At 32.6% G+C, this 24,565-nt stretch overlaps 1 protein-coding gene across 1 annotated transcript; it reads left to right on the forward strand.

Moving 5' to 3' along the window:
- Positions 1-21,962: 21,962 nt before the first annotated feature.
- On the forward strand, positions 21,963-23,857 carry LOC145950390 (uncharacterized). The gene is made up of 5 exons (XM_083061478.1): positions 21,963-22,493; positions 22,579-22,705; positions 22,810-23,088; positions 23,165-23,269; positions 23,363-23,857. The coding sequence occupies exons 1-5, from the start codon at positions 21,997-21,999 to the stop codon at positions 23,855-23,857; spliced, it is 1,503 nt and encodes a 500-aa protein (XP_082917604.1). The 5' UTR covers positions 21,963-21,996.
- Positions 23,858-24,565: the final 708 nt, after the last annotated feature.

Raw genomic sequence — 24,565 nt, forward strand, 5'->3', positions numbered from 1 at the left:
CCTGTGTTATTGGCGAATGTAAAACTTATACGAGCCCTTCTTTTGCATGAACTCGTGATCTTGGGCGAAGATCACGAGTTGAAACTAGGGAAAAAAGAAATAAATTTTGTTTTCCTAGAGAACCTTTTGATAGTTTTTCGATGAACTGTTCCAAGATTACTACTCATCTTGGTTGTTCAATAATATTAGGTGCATTAGCCCTAAACTTGAGCCACCCGACGTCAATAAGCTCTTGTACGTGATGCTTCAAAGCCTTATAGTTTTCAATGGAGTGCCCCGCTATTTCGCAATGATAATCCTAAGTTTCTTCAGGCCTATACCATTGTGGATAAAGTGGCTCCAACTTCTTTAACGGTATAGTCCACACCAACATTGAAGTCGTTAGTAGCTGAGGGGACAACTCTACATAACTTATAGAAATCTTGTCAAAATTCCTTTCTGCCTTTGGCGTTGCTCTTGTCCTTTGAGGAATATCGGGAGAAGTTAGAACATTGATTCCCTCCCCTTTCTTCTTTTCATAAACCTTTTTTGGTTGGCTTATGTTCGATGGTGAGGGTCTTATGGTCTCGTGCACGAATAGGATATCTTGTACTAAGCAAATCTTAGCAGCTTCCTTTCTATCAAGGCAGTGCCCCTTAACGACCCTCAGCCTTTCTTCCAAAGTACTCATATAACCTTTGCTGTAATCGTTGTCGTGCTGCATTTGGATATGACTTCGAATATACTGACCTGCTGCTTGAGCTCCTTGGAAAGTGCATGATTTCTCTCTTCTAGAGCTTCCATAACCTTCCTTTAAGAGCCCTTGCAATCACGAAGTGTCGGAAAGCCACCTTCTAAGGGAAAGTTTTTATTATTATTATTATTTATTATTAGGCCAATGAATGAAAATGCATGGAAGAGGTCTCTAGCAAAGACTTGATGACCATTCCCTTGAATGTGAAATCATCGGTGTCCCTTTTCGTAATGTTTTACGATATGACAAAGGTCACACTAACTAGCGTTTGCTTATCTTTGTTAGAGATCTCTCAGTGACTCTAGATGATTCTTTTTCTTCTTTGTTTTTATGTAGGGATGCATGTTTCTTGCAGATTTTTTTCACACTGGGTTTTCCCTCATGGTGATGCATTTTATCACTTTTTGAGTGTTTCCTTTACACTAGGGGAATTTACTAAATATGACAATAGTTTATCAAACAACAATGCAACAAACATATGCTCAAACGATGCACATCGATGATCGGTTTAAATCCATGGTCTGTGGTCCCTGTTAAAGAAAGTGTTGGTCTAGGAAGGTTCTAGTTATCCTCACTAGTCTTTAAAGGCTCCCAAGGTGCCCCCATTATAGGGACGTAGTACCTTTGTCACTGTCACCTGGAAAACCTAAGGTCTGACACATTATTTCAGGCTAGAGTAACTAGTTATCACCTTGAGTGTGATTTCCTACAAGGCTCCCAAACTCTAAGGCCATACTTGGGTCGGTCGTATGTCAACCAGTCCCTATGTTTACGTGCTCATGCCCTCGGGTATATAGGAAACTATTGTGTACAAAGGTTTGTGTATAGTTGTTTATTTCAAACATGCAAATATAAAGCCACCAAAGTAAAAATACATACAAAACGAACAATAATAAAGGGAACTAATATTTGAACTATTATTCTCATTGTTCTAGTTTCATCATTTATTTTGGGTCTGACCCTCATAAAGCTTCCCCAGTGGAATCGCAATCTGTTGGAACACGAAAAATTCCAATCTTGCCCTTAGATGGTTTAGACTTCCTTTTTTTTTGAAAACTCATCAATTAAGGAATGCCCGGACACCAGACTAATACTAACCGATGGTTTGGAAAAGAGTTCATGGAGTCACCACCGATATTTTACTCAAAATATCAAAAAAAGGAAGAAAAGGGTTTTAAAATGCCAATATGGCCTTTACAACCAGAATTGGATTCGGGCGTCGATTACATGTAGGAAAGGTGTTAGGCATCTTACTACGCCCTAAATCAGTATCTTATGCCGAAACTAGCGAAATTGCGAACAATAATTTAAATATTAGGTTCCCTTTATTAATGATTATTTACATGCTTTAAATTTAAATTACCAAATTTACCCTAAGATGTCTACATGATTGTTCCTTTTAGTTATAACAATATTTACAATTAAAGAAGTAGAAAATGGAGAAGAAGATCGGTGGGAATACCTCTTGAGCGAGCTTTTATAAAGTGTTCTTCAGATATGGAATACTTGAGCCTCTTTTTGATCGCCTTTCACACTACAATATACCTCTCAAATATCAAGAAATACAATAAAATAAAGAGAGAGAGAGAGAAGAGTATTATATTTTAGAGAGACTAATTAGTGAAGTTTAGCGGAAAACACACAGAAGGAGGGGTTGAATGTGTGTAAATGAAGGATTTTAAAAAAATATTTTCACAAAGGAACTTCTTTCCGTCTAAAAATAATATTTCAAGCACTTAGAGACTGTGCAAGATTGGTTAAAAGAAGCTCTGCGTCTGAAGATCTATCGTCTACTCGAAAATGGTTTCTTAAGTCAAACAAATGTAATTTCATTTGAATATTGTTTAGAAAATAAGTAGTAGACGAAGTTTTTCAATGTGATATATCAATATAAATAAAACTGCATTTGTAAAACAAATAAACAATGCACAGAATTTTATACTAGTTCACTCATCCTGAGCTACGTCCAGTCTCCTTCAACTGAAGGGTTCCACTAATCACAACGGATTACAAGTATTCTTAACCACTTCTGGTTCGTTAAATTCACTCGTCGACGCTAGTATTCTTAAACCATTTCTGGTTCTCCGAGTATTCTTAACTGCTCCTGGTTCGTTAACTTCACTTGTTGACGTTAGTATTCTTAAACCACTTCTGATTCTCCGAGTATTCTTTCACTAGCCTCTTTAGACTTTACAAATAATATATGTTTTTGAGTGTGTATGTGACTCTCATAGAGAGGATAGTAAGGTTTCTACACTCGCTAAGGTCTTCAACCTTGTTTTTTACAAGGATATGTGTTTTAGAGTGTATATATAACTCTCGCAGAGAGGATGGGGTAGTTTCTACACTCGCTAAGATAGACTATCTTAGTTTTACATTGATATTCAAATCTGAATAAGAAGAGATGTAAGTTTTTTTTACGCTTGCTTTTGCTTATTTTTTGTTGCTTTTCTTCTCTTCTTCTTATCTTCTCAGGTCTCGATATTTATAACCTTGTGATAAATCTGCCCGTTGTTTGAATTTGAATGTGTCTATTGAGGTGGAGCTTCCTGTTGGTGCAAATAGTTGTTTGTTTATGGCTACACAGATCTTTTTCATTTAATGCGTTTGATTTTGCATTAAATGCTTGCTTGCTGAATCTATGTTACGTGAAGTCCTTTGCGTAATTTGTTTCCTTTTATTCCTGACTTCAATCATGACCTAGGTATGTTTGTCCTTTTTCCGTCATTGTAGCTGTGAAGGTGTTGCCTTTTTTTGAAAAGTAGATGTACTTGTCCTGACACATGCAGCTTTGACTTGTGAATTCGCGCTCTTCTATTTTTTTTTCTTTCATATCACATTCTTGATGACTTCGTGTATTCTTCTTGTGAATGTGGACGATATGTGATATTCCTTATTGTGAATAGTGGACTTCAGACGCAATTCAACATTCTTCATTCGTGTCTGGAATTTGGGTCTCCGTCTAAGAGTTAGACTTTGACTTTTTTATTTCATCTAATCAGTCGTGAAGATGGATGACTTTAATTCTGTCTAGAATATTTCTTCATCTTGGGTTATCCATCGACTGATACTTGTTTTGTTGACCTTTGTGTAGTTGACCATTGAGCTTTATCTGATGTTTATTTGGTGCTAAGTCAACTTTTATCTTGGTCTAGTTTTGCTCTTATTTCAGATTTCTTATGTTGCGCTCTGGGTTGTCCTTGACATATCTTCGTCTGATGTTTGTTATTGTCTGGCGCACATTTCATGATCCATCTATCATTTGGCTTGGTTTATCTGATCCTTTTTTTTGTTCGTCCATGCTTCATGCTTTCGTTTTGCCTGTTCTTATATTTATCTGAAACACTGACACACAGTTTAGTAATAACAATATGTATTATATTTGTCATGTTCAAAACCTCGCTAGGAATTATTTTGTCTAACTTAACAGATCTAGGAATTTCTGCCTTGAGCAATGTGCCTGAGCCTACTTATTTATAGGCATGAAAATCCACCAGAATGGGTCGTTCCAATTCTAGAACGGGCCATTCTGGAATTTTCTGTTATGTGTAAAATTTGAATCTGAAACGACCTATTCCCAAAGCGGAACGACCCATTCCAGATTTGAATTTTACCTATGACAGACTATGTTAGAACGGGACGTTCTGACCTAGGATCACATGCCTTTTTCTAATCTTGGAATGGCCTATTCTGATTTGGAAACGACCCTTTCTAGGCTACTAATTCTGGTACTTGGTTCTTTGGATCCTTGGATGTCATGTTGGCCTGCTTTGGTGTTGTTTTCGAGCCTTCGGGAGCTTCTTCTTCATGCTGAAAGTCCATTTCTTTTTTTTGTGCCCTAGACAAAATTAGGCGTCTACAAGTGTAAGAACAAGGGATATTATCAACAAAAACAAACTCATAGCTCTCCTATCAAGCATATAACCAAAGAAAATTGAAGAAGCCATAGAAGATAAATCATGGGTTGCTGTAATGAAAGAAAAACTGGACTAGTTTGAAAAGAGTTAAGTTTGGCACCTTGTACCACCACCAAAAGATCAAACAATTATTGGTAGCAAATGAGTTTTAAGAAACAAACTCAATGAGAAGGGAGAAGTAGTTGAAACAAGCAGGAATGTTTCAATTGGATTATGTGCTAGATTTCAATCCTCTCCTAAAGAATCACATATATAGTCATAAAGAGAATATTTAGATATTTAATTGGAACTACTAGAAATAAAATTTGATATAAAAGGGTATAGTGATGTTGACTTTGCTCGAGACAAAGTGGAATGAAAATGTACAAGTGGAACTTGTTAGTCAAAAGACAACCTTGGATTCCTCAAGTTTTGAAGTTTTAATGTTAACAAATGAAATGCTTTTACAAGAGAAAATGTATTTGAAAATATCTTTGAAAAAGGTTATCAAACGAAGTATAAGATGCAAATTATCTATAAGACGATGTAACTAAGACAAAGCATACAACTTGTCTCATATACATTAAATGTTCATTATTTATTGAGACTAATGACAAAATGTTTTTTGAATGCTTCATTCATTAAGAAAGCCATCTCGAAACTTATAAATATGTTAAAGACAAAAAATCATGCTTTTTTTTTAGGACTAAGGACGAAGATCCCTGATATCATGGAAAAAAAGCAAATAAAGTCACTGTTACAGTTGCACTACATTGACATTGCTTTTGCAAGATTCATTTGGTATGAAAAGATGATAAGTAACTCCCTTGACCAGATAAGAGGTACCATTTGGTGAAATATATTTAATGCTTGCATTAAATGAGTCAACGATTATCTGTCATTGCAAGGAAAGACAATTAAGATAGACAAAGCAAACTTGTGAGTTAGACTCAAAATGTTGCAATAGTTATCTTCTTTACTTTTTTTTTCAATGCATTTCTTTGTTTTCTTATTTCTATTTTCTTATCATTTTTTTCTTTGTTTTTTTTCCAAGCTAATGCCAAACAACTCAACAACATCAATACAAAATCATTCCCTTGGTGTTACACCCCTACACTTATTTAGAATCTATTGCCAAAACAATTCCAAAGCTCCTTTAATCTCTAAGGTTAAGATGTATCATGGTTTTATAGTTTATGGCTTGTAATGTGCTTCAAAATCAAAGAAAATGTTATATGAGCTCAAAAGGGGTAACAAAGGAAAAGATATACGGTAGGTCATTTTGGCTAGTAGCTTATAAGAAAGAAAGCTTAAATCATATCAATAATGCATAAAGTCAATGCAAAACCTAGAATAAATATCAACATGAGTGCAATCACACAAGAAAGAAAATGGCATGGAGTGATGTATTCCATCCATCAAAATAGGCACAAAATTTCACAAGGTTAATATTTTATCACTAATGAATCAAACTTTAAATTTTCAAGCAACTCACTATATTAAAAATGTAAACATAACTCATATAAAACATTGTAACCTATCAACTAAAAATTATGCAACAACTTTCACAATTCATACATCTAAAAATTCCAAAGAAAGTATGGAAATTTATGTATTTACTAACTTTTTTCTTTCTTTATTTTACAAAAAGAAACAACAAATATACAAAAACAGTAAAAATACAGAAATAACAATTATAACAAAAATAGAAAAAAAAATATAGCAAACAAAAATAGAAATAGAAACAAAATACAGAATAAAGAAACAGAGAAAAAATATAGAAACATTATATAGAAATAGAAACAGAGCCAAAATAAGAAACAAAAATAGAGACAAAATACAAAAATAGAAATAGAATACAGCAATAACAAACATAAACTAAAACAAAAATAACAAATAAAAACAAAAAACTGATATAGAAACAAAATACAGAAAACAGTAAATTCTTTTTTCTAAAAACTAAAAATAGCAAACAAAAAAACAGAGACAGAAAACAAAAACAATTTTTTTTTTAACTTGCAATTTCCCCCTACACTTAAAATTCATATCCTCAATGTAAAAATAAATTCAATAATAAAGATAATGCACATTAAAATAAAAAAGGGATAAGACTCCCTTATAGTAGCTTGATCAAGGAGAGATCATCTACATCCCCCTCCACACTTGAAATTTGTATTATCTCCAATGTAAGCATAAAATGCTCAACAAGAAGCATGTAATGCTACCAAAAATACAAGTGTAAAATAAATTAAAGGAAAATAATTTGCATGATATTTTTCATGATTTGACAAAAGGAAGATCCTCCAATTGCTCTTCCACTTTAGATGTTTGAATAATAGCAAAGCTAATTTGTGGAAATCCGGCATGATCTTCTAGTAAAAACATGCATGTCTAATAAAAAAAAAATTGCATACATATGAAATAAGGTAGAGAAACAAAAATTTGAGTATCATTTCTAACAACCTCCATAACTCTAGTAGATACTAAGTGCTTTTAAAACTATATCTTCTATTATCATAAAATGTAAATTTTCAAAAGTTAGCACAAGGTAAGTTTCAATGCAACTATGTAACATCCTAGGCAAACTTTCTAAACATATATCAAATGAAGATTCAAGTTTAAGCTCTAAGGATAGAGGTTGCACAATAGATGGTAATGGAGGCTCTTTGCCTAACTAAACATTCACTATTGTAGCTACATCTACCAGTGACACATATATTATTATGATAGTTGTTGTACCTACAATAGCAATATCAATCTTTGCACATATAGCACACATAATATAATCGTCACAAACACAATCAAAGTCAATAATGACAAACTCAAATACAATGTTAGAAATGTCCAATTCATGTTCAAATATAAAGTCAACAGTCTCACACATAGATGAATTAATACCATATGAATCAATACTAATACAATTGAGATCAGGAATGTCACTACTCAAGGCAGACATAGATGAATGTGCTAACTATACTTGGTTGACATTAGCAGTCAACTAATCAATATTTGTTTACAAATCTTGAGATGCAACATTCCACTCTTGTTGAAATTTCTTTTTGCATTCATCCAAATGTTTCATCATTTTCTCTAATGTAACTCCACTACTCTATACAGGTGGTGAAGGAACATAATCCTCAATAGGATCCCAATGATGGCCTATCCACTCACAATTATACCTCTTAGAGTATGAATCATGATAACATTGTTGTGGAGGATCATAATATTATTGTGGAGGTTCATATTGCTAACCAAAGTATGAATCATAATACTGTTATTGTGGAGGATCATAACAAGTTTCAACAGTATTACCATGAATGGCTAATTGTTGGACTAAGGAGGTCAACTTAGTCAAAACATAATCCATAAGTATCTAACAATGTAACAAGTATAAAATCACAATTTAAAAATAGAAATAAGACTAATAATGCTAAACAAAACAAAGTGATGAAAGTCAACAGAAAAGTGAAAGTCAACCATAAAGTCAATATCTAACTAAAAGAACCTATAACATGTAAAACACTACCAAATAAATTCAAAAAATACAAGACTACCAAGAACTCATTTAATATCAAATTTCCTATTTTATGTAATTTCTTTAGTGATTTTTAAAAATATCAAAAATATTTAAAAATAAATAAATAAAAAGTGGTCTAAACGATAAAATTCGATAATTTGATGCACAAATTACTGCCTATGGGAGTATATTTGCTCAAAATGATGGTTTACCTTTGGAGAAAAATTTTTAGTCCAAAGCAAAAACTCTGAAAAGTGTCTATGAACAAATATTACACAAAACCACAAAACTCAACAAAAATTATTAAAATCAAGGTTACTAAAGACAAAAGCAATTTCACAAACAGTTAGTAGGCGTGATAAAATCAAGACACAATGAATTGTGTCCCTGACAATGGTGCCATTTTGATAGCATTGTCAAATCATTATTAAAAGTAAATTATATTTCTCCTAAAAATTTGCAATATAGAGAACAACTTAGGTCATTCTTCTCGAAGACACAAGTACATTAAATTCATATTTTATCACAGAATTAGGAAAGGAATTTTTTCAATATTTGAACAGTATTCAATCAATAAATAGAGAATTAAGAATTGAAAATTCAATCTAAGAAATACCGATTCAAGTTTTCACTTTGTATGGTAAAATTTTCATAGTTCAATAATAAATTCAAATTCTCAATTAACCTAATTCAACAAAAACCTAATAAAAAAATATAGATCTAAATTAGATCTATGAATTCCATCAAAGAATGAAATGCAATCGTGATCTCACAATTTTAATAAAATTCAAGAACAGTTAACAGTTGAATTAGGTAATTTAGGTTATTTTAGGTCTAAACCTAAATATAAATTTAGATATAAAATTAATCTTCAATATTTTTTCTACATTCAAAACAAAATTCACAATCATGAAAAATGAAAGAAAAACCTAAAATACAGAAGAAAAATAGAGAATTTGTTTGGTAAAAAGATTGGGAACTCAAATTTTGTCGTAGTTCTTGAAACCTAGAATCGATTAATGAACTAGTCACGCACCATAATCATGTTGCAACAATCCAATTTTTGTAAGCAAGAGAGAAAATTCGCGAGAGAGAGAGAAAGAGAAATTTGAGAGACTTTTAGAAGAAAGAACTCAATTTCTGAAAAATGAGGTATATCATTTGAAGTGTACATGTGTTATACTTATTTATAGACTATACTAATGGGCCTAATCTGAATATTTACAAGGCTCGACCACTAAATCAACTAATGACATCATTAAACAGATCCTAACATTACATTCTAAAAATAAAAAGAAAATACTATGTAGGGCCTCAACTTTGCAATACAATTTTGGGTCACTTAACATCCAAATTGGCCTTTGCTCTCAATAGAGAAATTATAGAACTCTCTATTACCTTTCCAAGGACACCAAGAACTTCCAAACCCATTGCCAGGAGCTCTACATATGGCTTGTACAAGAAACAATGCAAAATAGGAAAAATGTACAAAAATTAACTAAAATTTACAACTAAGATCAAAATGACTCACTAGAACAAATCAAAGCTAATACATCATAATATGATACTAATAAAAGTCAAATAAACTGAAAACAATGCATAGAAAGATTCATGTTGAGGAAATCTCTCTACTGTTACTCCCTTTCCCTTCATTTCATCCACCTATTGCTGATGAAGTTGGTCTTTCTTAAATCCATCAAGAAGAACATGAAGAAATACCAATTTGTGGCCTAATTTAACCAATTGATATTGTTTTTGATGAAGACTTCTCAGAATTTAAACCTTAGACCAAGCTTACTTGATGGAGGACCATTTATGAAGACTATAGGGCCTTTGACAAGGTATATGATAAGGAGACTAGAGGAAACTACTAACGAAGATAATGAGCCTAGAGTATGCATTCTTTTAGTTGCTTTGTCTCCTTGTACATATTGTATAGGATACTTTTTTGACCATGTATTTTTGGGTCAAGTAGTATAGGAATTTTTTTTCTTGTATATTTTTTTGTAAGGTGTAATTAGTAGTTTAGGGAAGGTGTAACTAGACTAGACCATGGACTTATTTGGGCTTGGATGGCCCAAAAAAATTTCAAATCCACCAAGGATGGACGTCCACTTTCCTAAGAAAGTGGTTTGGATGTCCAAGCTAGGTGAGGAAGTAGGCATGGCAATCTAACCCGTTCCTGTGGGTACCCGCCCGAACCCGCCCCGATTTGGACAGGAAAAACCCGTGTTTATCGGGTTCGGGTTCGGGTTTTCCCCGATTGATAAAATCAGGGGCGGGGGCGGGGACGGGGATGTTAATATCCACCCTGCCCCCGCCCCCCGCCCCGCTTAATAATATAATTAAAAAATTGTTTTTATATATATATATAAACCAAAATTAGAAATATTTATATGTAAAAATTTATATTATTTTTCTTTTCTTTTATTTTTTTAAAATTGTTCATATTTATTTAAAATAAAAAAAGAAAAAAAAAAGAAGAAAAAAAATAGGAGCGGGGGCGGGGGCGGGGCGGGGAAACCCGAACCCCGCTGGGGGCGGGAATGGGGACCTAGATTTTACCCCGGGCGGGTATCAGGGGCGGGGGCGGGGGCGATTTAAATTTGCGGGGGCGGGGGCGAGGAACGTAAAACCCGCCCCCGCCCCGCCCCGTTGCCATGCCTATGAGGAAGCCATCCAAGTTTGTTAAAATAAGTCACATGACCTTAAAAGTGACATCTCAACAAACTAGTTAAAAGTAATCATTAGTTTAGGTAGATGGAGTTAACTTAAGCTAACCTAGGTTATTTCTAAACTAGGATTAGCTTAGCTTACTCTATAAGCTTCTAGGAAGGTAACTAGATTTGGTTAGTTTAAGTACAAGATAGCTAACCATGGTTCCACTTGACCATGGTTAGTCTAGCTTGCACCATAAGTCAACCAAACTTCTATATGTAAGAATACATGTAATGACCAAAAATCACCTTGGAGTTTATGTGAATCAGATTGAATTTTCTCTAATTCTCTTCAAAGCTTGTTTCTCCCTTGAAACTTGTTCCATTTCTCTTATTTCTCTTATTCTCTTATTTCTCTTGAGTGTGGTGAGATTTGGAGTGACTTATCACTCTTAGAGTGTGGCGTCAACCAAGGGGGATTCTACCTCTTCCTATGTGTTGGATAATGGCTTCTAACACCATTGGAGGCCATTGGAAAAGCTAGGCGGAGACCAAGGAGGAAATATCCGTTCAATAAGACTTGAAGGAGAACTACATCAATCTAGTCTCTCCAAAGGGTTTTCCATCATTACTCCTATTGATCCTAGAATCTCTAAGTCTACTGAGAAGAGACTCTCAAACATAGAAAAACATATTTGTCTTATACAAAAGGAACATATGATCACCTTCTCCAATTAGGCTAAGTTGCAACATAGTTTGTATGATTTTCTAGGCATGTTATTTTTCCTTGAAGAGTGGTTGGCAACCAAGCTTGTTCCTAGGGTGACCCCTGAGGTGCCTCCACCACCTCATGCACCTCCTCCACCATTTAGAGAAGTGGATTAGCCTTCATCTAAGTCCTCTAAAAACTCTTCACTTTCCAAGATTGAATGAAAACTCTCTTTTTGATAATGTTAAAAAATGAAGAGTTTAGGAGTATTTAGGAATCAATTTAGGATTTGATTTAAATTCATTTGAGACGACTGTAATTTGAAAATTATTTAGTTGCATTTTGTGTGCAACTGCTGCATCTGCTATTATATTTGGAATTTTGTGATGCTTTAATTAAAAGTCATTTGGTTATCACATAACTATCATGCCCTTTGATGACTTATAATCTAGTGAAATGAATTTTAATTTGATAAATATGTGTGTTACATCTAAGATAAATATGTCACTAATATGAACTAAAGTAATTAAATTTACACATTAATCCTTAGTATGATGAAGAAGAAGAAGAATTTCAAAATTTGTGAAATAAATTTTTAAATCTGAGTTGAATAGGAGATTTCTAAAAGGTATATACTCTTCCTAAAATTTGAATCTAAGTTTTGTTATTATCAAAAAGGGGAAGATTGTTAAATTTTGCCTAAATATATGTCTTAATAATGACAAATTCTTAGTTTCAAATTTTAATATATAAGAGTTCTCCTGTGAAGTACTAACAATTTTGTTCAAGTGTTTTAGATTATTTTTCTAAGTACTCATAAGTGTTCCAAACTTAGTAGTTCAAAAGCTTCACAAGATATCATTCAATCTACTTAAACTACTATTTAACACCAAGTCATTGATTGTCCTGAGCAAGAAGATAAGCATTATATATTTCTATTCAAAAAGGTTCAAGTTAAGACATTTCTTCCTAGGAGAAATGTTTTGAAGACTCGGAAGACCTACACTTTGAACCATCTATCATAAGGATTTAGTTAAAACATAACTTCTCAAAATACTTGTACTGAGAACTCTACTCATAAGGTTTTAAGAGAAGCTGTGTGCAGAAGGTACCATCATCTAAAAAAAATGACAGAACTATAAAAGAAAAGTATAATGAGGTCAACACTACTTAAAATCTAAGCAAGCCATAACATATATGGTTCAATGGCTATAAAAGGAAGACCAAGGCTATAGTTTTGAAACAAACAAGATAAAATCTATTAATCAAAACACAAGCAATCAAAGCTACAATCCTTTCTTCATACTTTAATTATTCAGAGATCCTATTTCAATATTTGTATCAATCTTGTAATATAAAATAAAGTGTGAATCTTCCTTAGTGGAAGCTCTAATTAAGGAGAAACTTATCATAATCTTAGTAGAGAGCTAGGATACAAAACTCATTCCTATAAATTGCCTTTGCTACCTAGATCTAAGTTGCAAAGGTGTATGAAGGGAAAAAGGAATCATAATAATTGTTGTGTGATCTCATAGCAGATAGTTGTGAGACTGGTTGTCTTAACAGGTTATTGAGTGTGAAGTCTCAGTAGGTGGCTGAGTTTGTATCACTAATAGTAGCTGGCTATGGAGTGGTGTGATTGTATCAATAGGTGGCTAAGTTATTTTTGAACAATAATTGGTTGTGATAGTGAAAATCCCACAAGTTTGTGTGGGGACTGAATGTAGCACAATTAGGTGAACCAATATAAACTTTGTGTGAAATCTCTAACTCTATCCTTTTATTTGTTGCATTCACTTTACTTCATCTTATATTTATTATTTCATAATCTATTGTGAAAACAAGCTTTCTTAGAAACTATTTTCGAAAGAATATCCTAAGTTTGAATAATCAAAAGTTTACCTTCTTAAGAACAAATTTTCACAAAGAACTAATTTTTAAAGAACACAACAATTCAATCGTCTCTTCTTGTTGCCTAACATTCACTTCACAACAATCCCCACAAACCAACACAAAAATTTTCAAGATGCTTTGTCCTCACTTGTACACTTTCTAGGAAACTTTCCAAAAAACCACTTATCCCTAAATTGCTCCATGCCAAACATGTTTAACTATGGAGTTATTTTTTGATGAGCTATCAAAGAGTAGATGCATCTTCTTGGTATAAGTAGTACACATTAATTAATCTAAGTCATCCTTAACTTTATAGTCTCACACATGTACAAATCTTTGAATCCCTCTCATTTGTTGGTCCCGGTAGAACACGAATCTAGAAGGGGGTTAAATAAATTCTTCGATTAAATGGCTTATAATGGTTTTTTTCAAAACTTTCTTTCTAAATTTCTTACTTCCTTACTTTCTTAGACCAATTTCAAATAATCATATTCAGATTACAAATCAATAAAGAATACAATTTATCAAATTTAATACACAGCAGAACAATTATTTGTAATCTAAATTGATTTTAGTAGTTACCTTCTTTCTTTAATACCAAATTGCATATATCATACTCAGATTTTCAAATCAGCAATTGATAACATTCTAAGAACTAGTTTCTTGAATTTCTTGAAATTATTTTTATCAATTTAACAAGAATTATAACAAGGTATGTAGGTTAAGAGAGAATTTACACAGTGATCTATACTGGTTTAACCATACAAAGGCCTACATCCAGTTTTAGACTTAGCAACATGCTAAATCCAATCGTTCCAATATAATATTCTTTACAAACATCAGGTACAAACAATATTATAATCATAATCTAAATCATACAATCTTGATTCCACAAGATTACACAAATACAAAATTCTTGCACCCCATAAGAATCCACTTGAGAAAAACCTATCCCAAAATATCTCTTAACTCTTCTAGAGACACCCTATCTCAAAGAGTCATATACTCAGCTGTAAAAACAAAGTTTAAATATCACAAACAATACAAAGTTTGATTTGATCTTCTCTCAAAATGTTTTTTTCCAGATCAAAAATGTTTTTTTCCTTTCTTGATCTCTCTAATCATTATCTCTTTTAAGTTTTTGAAAAAAGTTATATTTATAGAGCAAACAAGATTTCAGCATTAAAAACTTGTAATAATAGTAATCTATTACCATAGTAGGTAATCTATTACCAGCCTTTAATAAAATTGAAATCAGATTGAGTCAAGCACTAAGTAATCAATTACTATTCCTAGTAATCGATTAACCCGAGTTCTAGAAATCATAAAACTTAGTTTTGTGCAAAGGTAATTGGATACTGATATAGGTAATTGATTAACCCGATGCTTTTTCAACTTGTTTCACTTGTTTTCACTCAAAAGTCACCATGATAATCTATTACTTCAATTGGTAATCTATTATCATAGAGAGAACTTTGAATTCCACTTCAAAACTAAGCTTCAGTAATCTATTACCTGAATGGTAATCTATTACCTGACTTAATCTTTAATTCTTTTGTATAAATCAAGTTTCATTTTATGTCAAAACACTTTGTAATCTCTTACATTATGTTTTCACATGAAATGAGAAACATTGAGTTTTATGTTTACCAAAACAAGATGTGTTTTTTAAATTAATCAATCATGCCAAGCAAACACATTCATGTCTAAGTCTATTTAAACAACCAATACAATATCCTTTTTACATAGGCTAAAAATACAAAATGAAGCAAACTTAATCAAAGCTAAATATAACCACATCAAAACTAAAACTTCATCTTTAATCTTCATAAAGATCTTTAAGAGGGCTTCAAACTCAACATTATTCTAGTATGTCTAAGTTGTTACAAACTCATTAACTTCTGCTTATTTCTTCCCCAACCCGCACACCATATTGGTAGAGACAACTTTCTGTGATACCATTTGTAATACTCCTCAGATTTGAGGTATCAGTGCCCCACTTCATGACACATCACACGATGACACTTCTTACAACTCTTTATTGGTTAAAATGGTTCACCAGTTAAAATCCTGTATGAGTATCCTTTTTTTGAGATGTTGAGCGCCTTTAGTGACACCCTCTACTCCAAATACTAACATAAGCACATAATTTAATGAATATAGAAAAGAATTAAGAAAAATAGCTTTACTTAATAAACAAAGGTTCGAAAATCTCTCAAATAAAGGTATAACATAATAAAATGAAGCCAAAACAATAAAAAAAAATAGATATCTAACAGATTGAATATAAAATGAAATCTAACAAAGGGTATTAACATAAAAATCAACCAATCGAAAAACATAACCCTAGCTACTACCTTGATGACACATGCTAGCAGAGCACAACACCCAACATAAGGCCTAAGCCTCATCTCCAGCCTCATCATCCATATGATGATCTCCATCTACAAATATACACAAGACCACTAACAAAAGAAAAGGGAGTGAGAAATATCTCACTCTGACTATCGGGGTAGGGTATTGCTAGATACCCAAACATAAACAACATGATACAACAACTCAAATATAAGTATAATATACTCAATCACAGAATCATGGGATATTTCAACAACAATTACACATGAATACACTCAATGCAATGGATACATACTTCATTGTACAGTATCCATGTGGCACAATTAAAACACTTTAACCATTAACCAAAGGCACGCATAGATTAGCATAGGAGAACATGTCATTTCATAACATTACAATAGTATACACTATAAGCAGATACACTAAGGCATGTTTGGATAGCAGTGTCATAAAAGTTTCACCAATGCACACAAACAGGTAGAAATAAGGCTCCCAAACCCAACTATCCCTAAGATCATGAATCCCTAAGCATACACAATGGGGACCTTTCTGAGTAGTGTATTTTGTATTGTTCTATCACAAAACATTGTTGCAACCTAAAAATTTCTGATCTTGCGACTAATGGTTTGGACTTCCGTTCGAAAATCTCATCAATTAAAAAATGTCCGGAAACCAGACTAATCCTTGACTAATGGTTTTGAAAATGGTTCGTGGGAGTCGCCACCAATGTTTTACTCAAAACATCGGAAAAAAAAAAGTTTTAAAAATTAATAATGGTCTTGACAACCAAAATTGGGTTCGGAGATCGGTTACGTGTAAGGAAGGTATTAAGCACCCCTACAACGCCCTTAATCGGTACCCTATGATGAAGTTAGCATTATAAAAATAATAATATAAATATTGAATCCCTTTTTATTGATGACTATTTACATGCTTAATTTTAAATTATCCAATTGACCCTAAAATGTCTACATGATTTGCTTTTATTATAACAATGTCTATTAAAGATGAGAAACAAAAGAAAGAGAAGAAGATTGGTTGAAATACCTCGTAGCAAGCTTTGTTAGATCTTCAAATAAGGAGATTTTAGGTGCTTTGTGGCAACCTTTCACACTACACAAATACCTCACAGATCTCAAGAAATACAAATAGAGAGAGGGAGAGAGATTTCGAGCTATATGGACTTCCAGACGACTTTTTCTGGCCCCGAGAACAGTGCCTGAGTCTGCTATTTATACACTACAAGAAAAATTGTTATTATTTACGGAATATTATCTACGGAAATTTTTCCGTAGATAACATTTAATTATCTACGGAATATTATCTACGGAATATTTTCCGTAGATAATATTTAATTTTCTACGGAATATTATCTACGGAATTTCTTCCGTAGATAATTTCCAGTTATCTACGGAAATTTCCGTAGATAACTGGAAATTATCTACGGAAAAAATTCCGTAGATAAATTCCGTAGGTAAAACATTTTTTTTATAAAATAATTAAAATATTTAATTTAACATCATTAAAAAAAATAATCATTATAAAATTTATTTTTTTTAGTTTAATTATTTATTATAATACTTTTTATTTACTAAAAAATTATTTATTTAAAATATAATTTAGAATAATGAATAGCTTTAACTTTTGTGTACCATATTTAATGGAAAACATAAAGAAAAGATGAATTCAGTTTTACTTTATTAAACGTAAGAAACAAATTAAAGATTAAATTTTTTTAACAAATAAAAACTAATATAACAATTAATAATTTATATTCCTATTTATATTAATTATAAATATTTCTTATATTATATAACAATTTATATAATTTATTTAATATTTTTTAAGTTAAATTTGGTTCTCTTATTTTTAAAAGATTCAATAATTAATTTTCTTATTTAAATATTAAATTTATTTTGAAAATACTCAATTGAGTCTTTAATTTTTTAAAATATATTAATTTAATCAAATTTCTTTTCCTTTTAACTTCAATTATTTTTAAAAAATAAGAGTAAATTTAATTTTAAAATAAATCAAATTCAATAAATTTTAATAAATAAAAACTTAATTAATACTTTTTAAAATAAAAATTATAAAATTAAACTTAAGAAACAAATTAAAGAATGAAAATTTATAGCAAATAAAAACTAATATGACTATTAGTAATTTATATTTATATTTATATTATTTAAAAAAAATAATGACATTATAAACATACAAATTGGAAAACGAAAGTCCCGCGTTTCATTTTAAGTCCCGCGTTTCACTTGAAGTCCCTAATCCCTAATCCCTAACTCTCTCATTCGTTCCACCTCCTCGAAGCACCTCCTCCAAGCACCTCCTCGAAGTACCTCCTTGAAGCACCACCTTCTTGAAGCACTCTGCATCTTGGCGGCACTTCTTCTCGGTAAGTTTGATGTTCCAGGTGGAGTCGTGTGCAATGTTTCACAAATATCTTTTGTAAGCTATGACTAGGAAGCTTTCTTTGCCATAATATATTTCTGTCGCCTTGTTTATCCTTGCATTTTGACTTTACTATTTAATTCTGGCTCTGGAAGTATCTAAAATAATTTTGTTTTCTATATCTTAGGTCGAAATAGATGGCAAGATCTTTGGTAAAGGTATTGGATTAACATGGGATGAGGCTAGAACGCAGGTCTGTTGTTTTCTTTAATTATGAAATATTATTAATGAATACATGTCTTCTTCCATTAATTTGATTAACTTCTTCACATATTGTGTTGGAGCACTAAGATGCATTCTTTCTTTAGGCTGCTGAGAAGGCACTTGGGAGTCTAAGATCAAAGCTTGGCCAAAGCATTCAGAGTCAGAGACGACATAATTCTCCCAGGTCTATTACTTTTGATTAACAGATTGTGAATATACCCGTGATGATGACAACCCTACAATCTATGAAGCTATTCCCTCTGCAAGCCCTATTGATTTCCTTCAAATTGAAATATATATGGTGCAGTGCGAGCTATCTTGTCCGCTTTTGGTCAATATTATAAAAAAAAAAAAATAGACAAAGCAAATACTATTGATTTCCCATTCACTAAATTACGACTTCCCCCTTTCTTATTTTATGCATCTCAATGTCCATTTCTGCCTTCTAAGATGTTAATTAATTTTATGTTTTACATTTCAGTTCCTAATCCCCCTAACTGTCTTGGAACACACCACTGGTCATCACGGGCTCTCTCCTCTGCATGTAGCTGCTGCAATGGTCGGATAGAGGTTGTTCTTGTTCCTGTTCCTTGATTCCTTTATGCATATACTAATTTGTAGAAGGTTTTTCTTATTAGCTTCTGCAAAGTCTTATTTTTAATGTATGCATAAACTAGTTTTAGCTTATAGAATCTAGTTTTTATGGGGGGTTTCCCTTTTCTTTGATGTACTGCACCATAAAAAAAAAAAGAATCAAAATGATGATGATTAGGCCATTAACCAGTAAAATAAGATTGAGGCCATGAAACAGTTGCAGAACCTTTTGAAAAGGCTGCAAGGCAAGGCTAATACTTAATACTTAATTAAAATTGTAATTTCATAGCCAATAAAAAACCAGACTATTAATTTATACTTAATTTTCTAGTTCAAAGCCATTAAGCTAAAAGTATGGAATCATCACCCTCAGGAACTAACTTATTCTTTGATTTCCTTAAGGCATTTGCACGTTTGAGTGGTGTGTACGGTGGAACTTATATGCTGAACAAGCAAAAATGCAAGGTAAGTTTGTGAAGATACTTTTATGTTTAGGAAATTCAATTACACTATAATTACTTGTGGTAGGACAGTTTTATCTTGTATGAACAGAATCAAATTGAATTTTGATGTTTATGTTGTCTGATACTATTTTTTGGAACTATTTTGAAGCAGTTCATTTGTCCTTATTAGTTATTTTGTTCTCTTTCAATTTTTATAACTCAATCATTCCCTTAATTTGTACTACTCCAATTCTTGAAGAATCCATGATATACAAAGCAAAATGCTAATAAGTACTCCTAAAATGAGTTAAGGAAATAAAAGTAAAAAGTATGTAATGTAAAAATCATTTATACTTATTTTTTAAATAATTATAAGAATTTATTAAATGCTTGCAGTAGTTGGAAAAGATTCAAACTCACATTGAAGCTAATTTCATTGAAGCCCATTCATTTGGAATAGAACCAGTGAACCAATTGTATGCAAAATCTCTGTCCACATAAGGAAATTTTTTGGAAATTCTAAAATCAAAGAGTCACTGAACTATTTAAAATGTTTATATCTGGAAAGAAACCAAATCAATTTGTGAAAACTCATTACAATTTTTTTTCAGTAAGAAACTATAAGTAACGTATTTAAGTTGCTCATACACTTCTTGGAGAAAAGGTAGCTTAGCCAGTTGAGGTGGGAGTATGCTAGGTAGACTAAGGCGCTTGAGACTCCTAAAACACAGAAACAGTTCATCAATCTTAAAGGGGATTCATTAAGTTGCTCATACACTTCTTGCAAATTTATGTTGACATTACTTATATGTGGATTTAGATAACTGAATTAGGAAATTTAAGAGACAACACCACAAAAACACAGCCCAATAACTTCAGAAAAGAGATATGAAATAATTTGGTAGTCAAACATACATCTTCACAACATGACAGACCATATAAAAACTGCAATCACAATCAATGCTTCTCTCTGATTCAGCTGGTGGTTCACGATTGGAATCAAAACTGCAATCACAATCAATGCTTCTCTGTAATTCTGATAATGATGATTGGAACCAATAATGTTTCTTTTTTTTTATTAATCATTTCTCACATTGAGACTCAAAATCATTTCAGGGTGACTTAGGATATCTGTACCTTGATCTGTACTGAAGAAAAGGAAAGTATTGTAGTTGTGCTCACTTTGCAATAAAAGGAGGTCGCAGGATTTCTCAAACAGAATACCAACTTTTGGTATGTGAAAATTTCCATTCCCAATTTGTTAATTTGATTGAGGCATCTAACCGGAAATGATCTTAAGTTCTATTAGATCATGGTAGTATAATGTTAAACATTATTTTTTGGTGATTTCAGCTGTTAATATAGAATAGTGTGACAAATAGGTCAATCAATGTACATCTTTGGATGTTGCCAAGGTGGGAGAACTTATAATTTTATTTTTTCTAGAAACATAAATCCTCCAGATTCCAGAATTGTCATTTTTAACTTTCTAGTTGCACAGGGGTGTGTTGTTTCTTCTTAGTATTATATATGGTGCTAGAAAGAATAGTAATTTCCACTTGCTACCTCCTTAATTAGTCCTTGATATACCTTTATTATTGCTCATAATGTAAGGCAAGTTTATTATGTCCCATATCCAACATCACGAATAGATAAACGCGGTTGGTGTGTGCCAATTAAAACAAAGCCTAGAGGTCGTATAGAATGTCATGTGGAGGACGATGTACCGTACCAAGTAGACCAAGTGTCACATGTCAATGAAGTCATAGAAGTAGAACCTATTTTAGGCTTCCAAGATTCACAAATTCTTGTTGAAGAAGAAGATGAACCATCCGAGATACAACCTGTTCATTTGGAAGAACATATTCAACAAGGGGAATTTGAAGACAATGATTTGGAGCAAAATTATGATGATGAAGAAGGAGAATTTGAAGACTATGATTCCGAAGAGGACAATGAAGAAATGGAGATGGATAATGAGAATTCTGATTCGTCTGACTAGGATTATATCTATTATAGAAATTGTGAGTAGGCAAATATCATGTTCAATTGTAACATCAATGTTTAATTAATATTTATATTTATATAAAACCGCTCAGCCCTTTTTAATCCGCTGAGCGCTTTTTTGCTAGCATGCGGCCCTAAAACCGCTCAGCCCTTTTAAAAGGGCTGAGCCCTTTTGCTCCCAGCAACAGCTCCTTGTTCTATCCTTCAAAATCTGCAGAATAAAGAGAATTTCTATAAGAAAATCATCACTCCAAACAATGTTTTCAGTTAAGAACTCCTTTTTGATTCCATATGTATTTGCTAAAGTTTTATCCTTATATCCCAAAAAATTGTGCTAGATAAGTGTCTTAAATTAATGTTTGTATCACACCATTTAGACACTTATCACATTGTTTTAATTGCTACATAGTATTTAATTATAATGTTTTAAAAACCATTAGGTAACATAATCATGTTTAATTCTATGTTGTGAAATGTTTAAATATTGAATGACCACAATTTGTTAAATTATTTTTTTTGCAGATAATGGCATCAGGAGGTGCTGATAAGTTTCCCCAATGTCCTTCACTTGGTGGCAACAAAGGAAAAAAGGGGAAAAAACCAAGGTATGTTCTTAGACTACCTAAACAAACAACCCAGCCACTTGTAGGTTTAGAGCCCATAACTCCTCAAACTGAAATCCCTGCACCCATGCCTCACCAAACAGAAGTTGCTACGAGCACACCTCCCCAAACCCAAAATGCTAGAACCATACCTCCTAACACCCAAATTGCTACACCCCCATTACCCCAAACCCAAAATGTTGAACCCACATGCTCCCAAAAACAAAATCAGTTACCTTCTTCTAGAGCTTCACATTGTGAACCTAGTAGCAATGCATCACCAATGTCAGTACCCTCCAGACTTTTTGAAATTCCTACTGGAGATGAAGAGCAACTGTCCAACAATGATACATCACCATTCAACAATGAAGATCCACCAGCTGGGTCTGTTCTTCCAATGATTGAGCCTTGTAATGATGGGTAAAATTTATAATTTTTGCTTTCTAAATCCTATTTTTTCTTTCCCAGCATTGAACTGATTTAATTTTTTTTCCTCAATAATTAGGTTTTATCCAAGCAGGGTAGCATCTAAGGCAATCACATTGACTATTAAGCAACAATTTGTTGAGCCATGGATGACTTGGGGTGCAATGACGGAAGAACAAAAAGATATCTTCTTTCAGCGTTTTAAGGTACATAATTTGTTTATTATCATTCTGTTCTAAAGGGATTACGTTAAATGCACTAAGTTTATAGTCATGAATAATTTAATTGCTTCATTATTCTGTTAATGCAGAAAAAAGTTTCATGGAGAGCTGAACATGAAGAGAAGATAAAAAAAATATTTCACACAAAAGCATCTCATAGGCTTTCTGAAATGTTCAAGAAAGCTCGTCAAATAAACAAGAAGCCTGATTGGATGTTTGATACAGTTTGGCAGAGTTTGATTGCCCAGTGGATGGCCCCTGAATTTAAAACAAAGAGTATCCAAGCTCAAAAAAATAGAGCATCTGAGAAAGGTGGAAGTCTGCACACAGGTGGCTCCATCACCCATCACGAGCATGCTATGCGGATGGTAATTACATTAAACTAATATATTTTATTTAATATAATTTTAGAAATATGATGATTAACTATTTATACAATTATAGTCACAAGAGTTGGGTCGCCTTCCACATGTTGATGAGTTGTTCCACCAAACTCATGTACGGAAGCTTACGGGTGATTTTGTTGACCAAAGATCTAAGCGAACATATGTGAGTTATTTTTTTCGTATTATTGCTTTATTCTTTTCAATTTTAATCATCTTTCATAAATGTCACTTCTAAACATCTTTATTTGTGAAATAGGATCAATTTGAGACTATATTTAATCAAGCTAGGTCTGAGGCTGCATCTTGTACGGGAGGTTCTGAAACGTCTTCTATAGACCCAGTTCAGGAAGAAAGACTCCGCAATAAGAGTTGGATTGCTGCTACTGGTGGGGTTACAGACAAAAGAAGACTTTATGGGGTTGGAAAAGTCGTTTCTCCATTGACATTGGTGAATACCTTCACAAATATATCTTCTGCTCGTGCTACTGAAGATTCAGACAAAATTATTCAATTGGAAGAGCAAGTCCGTAAGTCTAGGGAGGAGGCTCGTCAATCTAGGGAGGAGGCTCGTCAATCTAGGGAACAAAATGAACGCTTGCAACGCCAGTTTCAATCACTGTTCAATGCTGTTCTACCTCTCCTACCTTCTGATACACAGCATATTTTGCAACAACAAGTGGATAACCAATTTCATGACAACCATGATGACCAACAACCACCACCTACTGGACACTATGGAGATGACTATTAGTTAGATTTTTTTTTAGATTATGGATCCACAACTATTTAAATATTTTATTATGTATAATTTTATGCAAAAATAGTCTTATTTTACACTATGACATGGAAACTAATTATGCATAATTGCTATGGGTATTTTAGATTTTAAAGATGTTTGATTTCATATTGTGGTTATAAGATATTTAAAGAAACCTGATAAGTGATTTTATTAATATTTCTGACCAGGTAAAACTATTTATAAAGATTGGTGTGGAAAGGTAAACAAAACAATTCATGCAATGTTGAAATCAGTTACCTACGGAAATTTCCGTAGGTAACTTATCTACGGAAATTTCCGTAGATAATTGCATCCGTAGATATATTCCATAGATAAACGCATCCGTAGATAAATTCTGTATCCGTAGATAAAATCCGTAGATAACGTTATCTACGGAAAAATTTTCGTAGATAATGTTATCTACGACCTTATTATCTACGGATTTTTTCCGTAGATAATCCGTAGATAATTATCAGTTATCTACGGATTTTCATCATTATCTACGAATTTTTTCCGTAGATAATGCTGATTTTTCTTGTAGTGAGACATCAGAAGTGGCCAGAACGGTCCATTCTAAAAGCAAAACGGCCCGTTCTGGACCCCTTCGTTATGTGTTAATTTTGTATCTGGAACTATCCATTCTCAAACCAGAATGACATGTTCCAGAGTTGAGTTTAACAC

The sequence above is a fragment of the Cajanus cajan genome, chromosome 8 (assembly GCF_000230855.2).
Source record: "Cajanus cajan strain Asha chromosome 8, NIPB_CcT2T_4, whole genome shotgun sequence".
In the NCBI taxonomy this organism is placed as follows: domain Eukaryota; kingdom Viridiplantae; phylum Streptophyta; class Magnoliopsida; order Fabales; family Fabaceae; genus Cajanus; species Cajanus cajan.

Excerpts from the sequence above, each read along its gene's own strand:
- LOC145950390 (XM_083061478.1), top strand. The coding sequence starts at position 21,997 with ATGGCATCAGGAGGTGCTGATAAGTTTCCCCAATGTCCTTCACTTGGT. Across the intron at positions 22,706-22,809 it reads TCTTCTTTCAGCGTTTTAAG|AAAAAAGTTTCATGGAGAGC; the intron begins GTACATAATTTG and ends CTGTTAATGCAG. Across the intron at positions 23,089-23,164 it reads ACGAGCATGCTATGCGGATG|TCACAAGAGTTGGGTCGCCT; the intron begins GTAATTACATTA and ends ATACAATTATAG.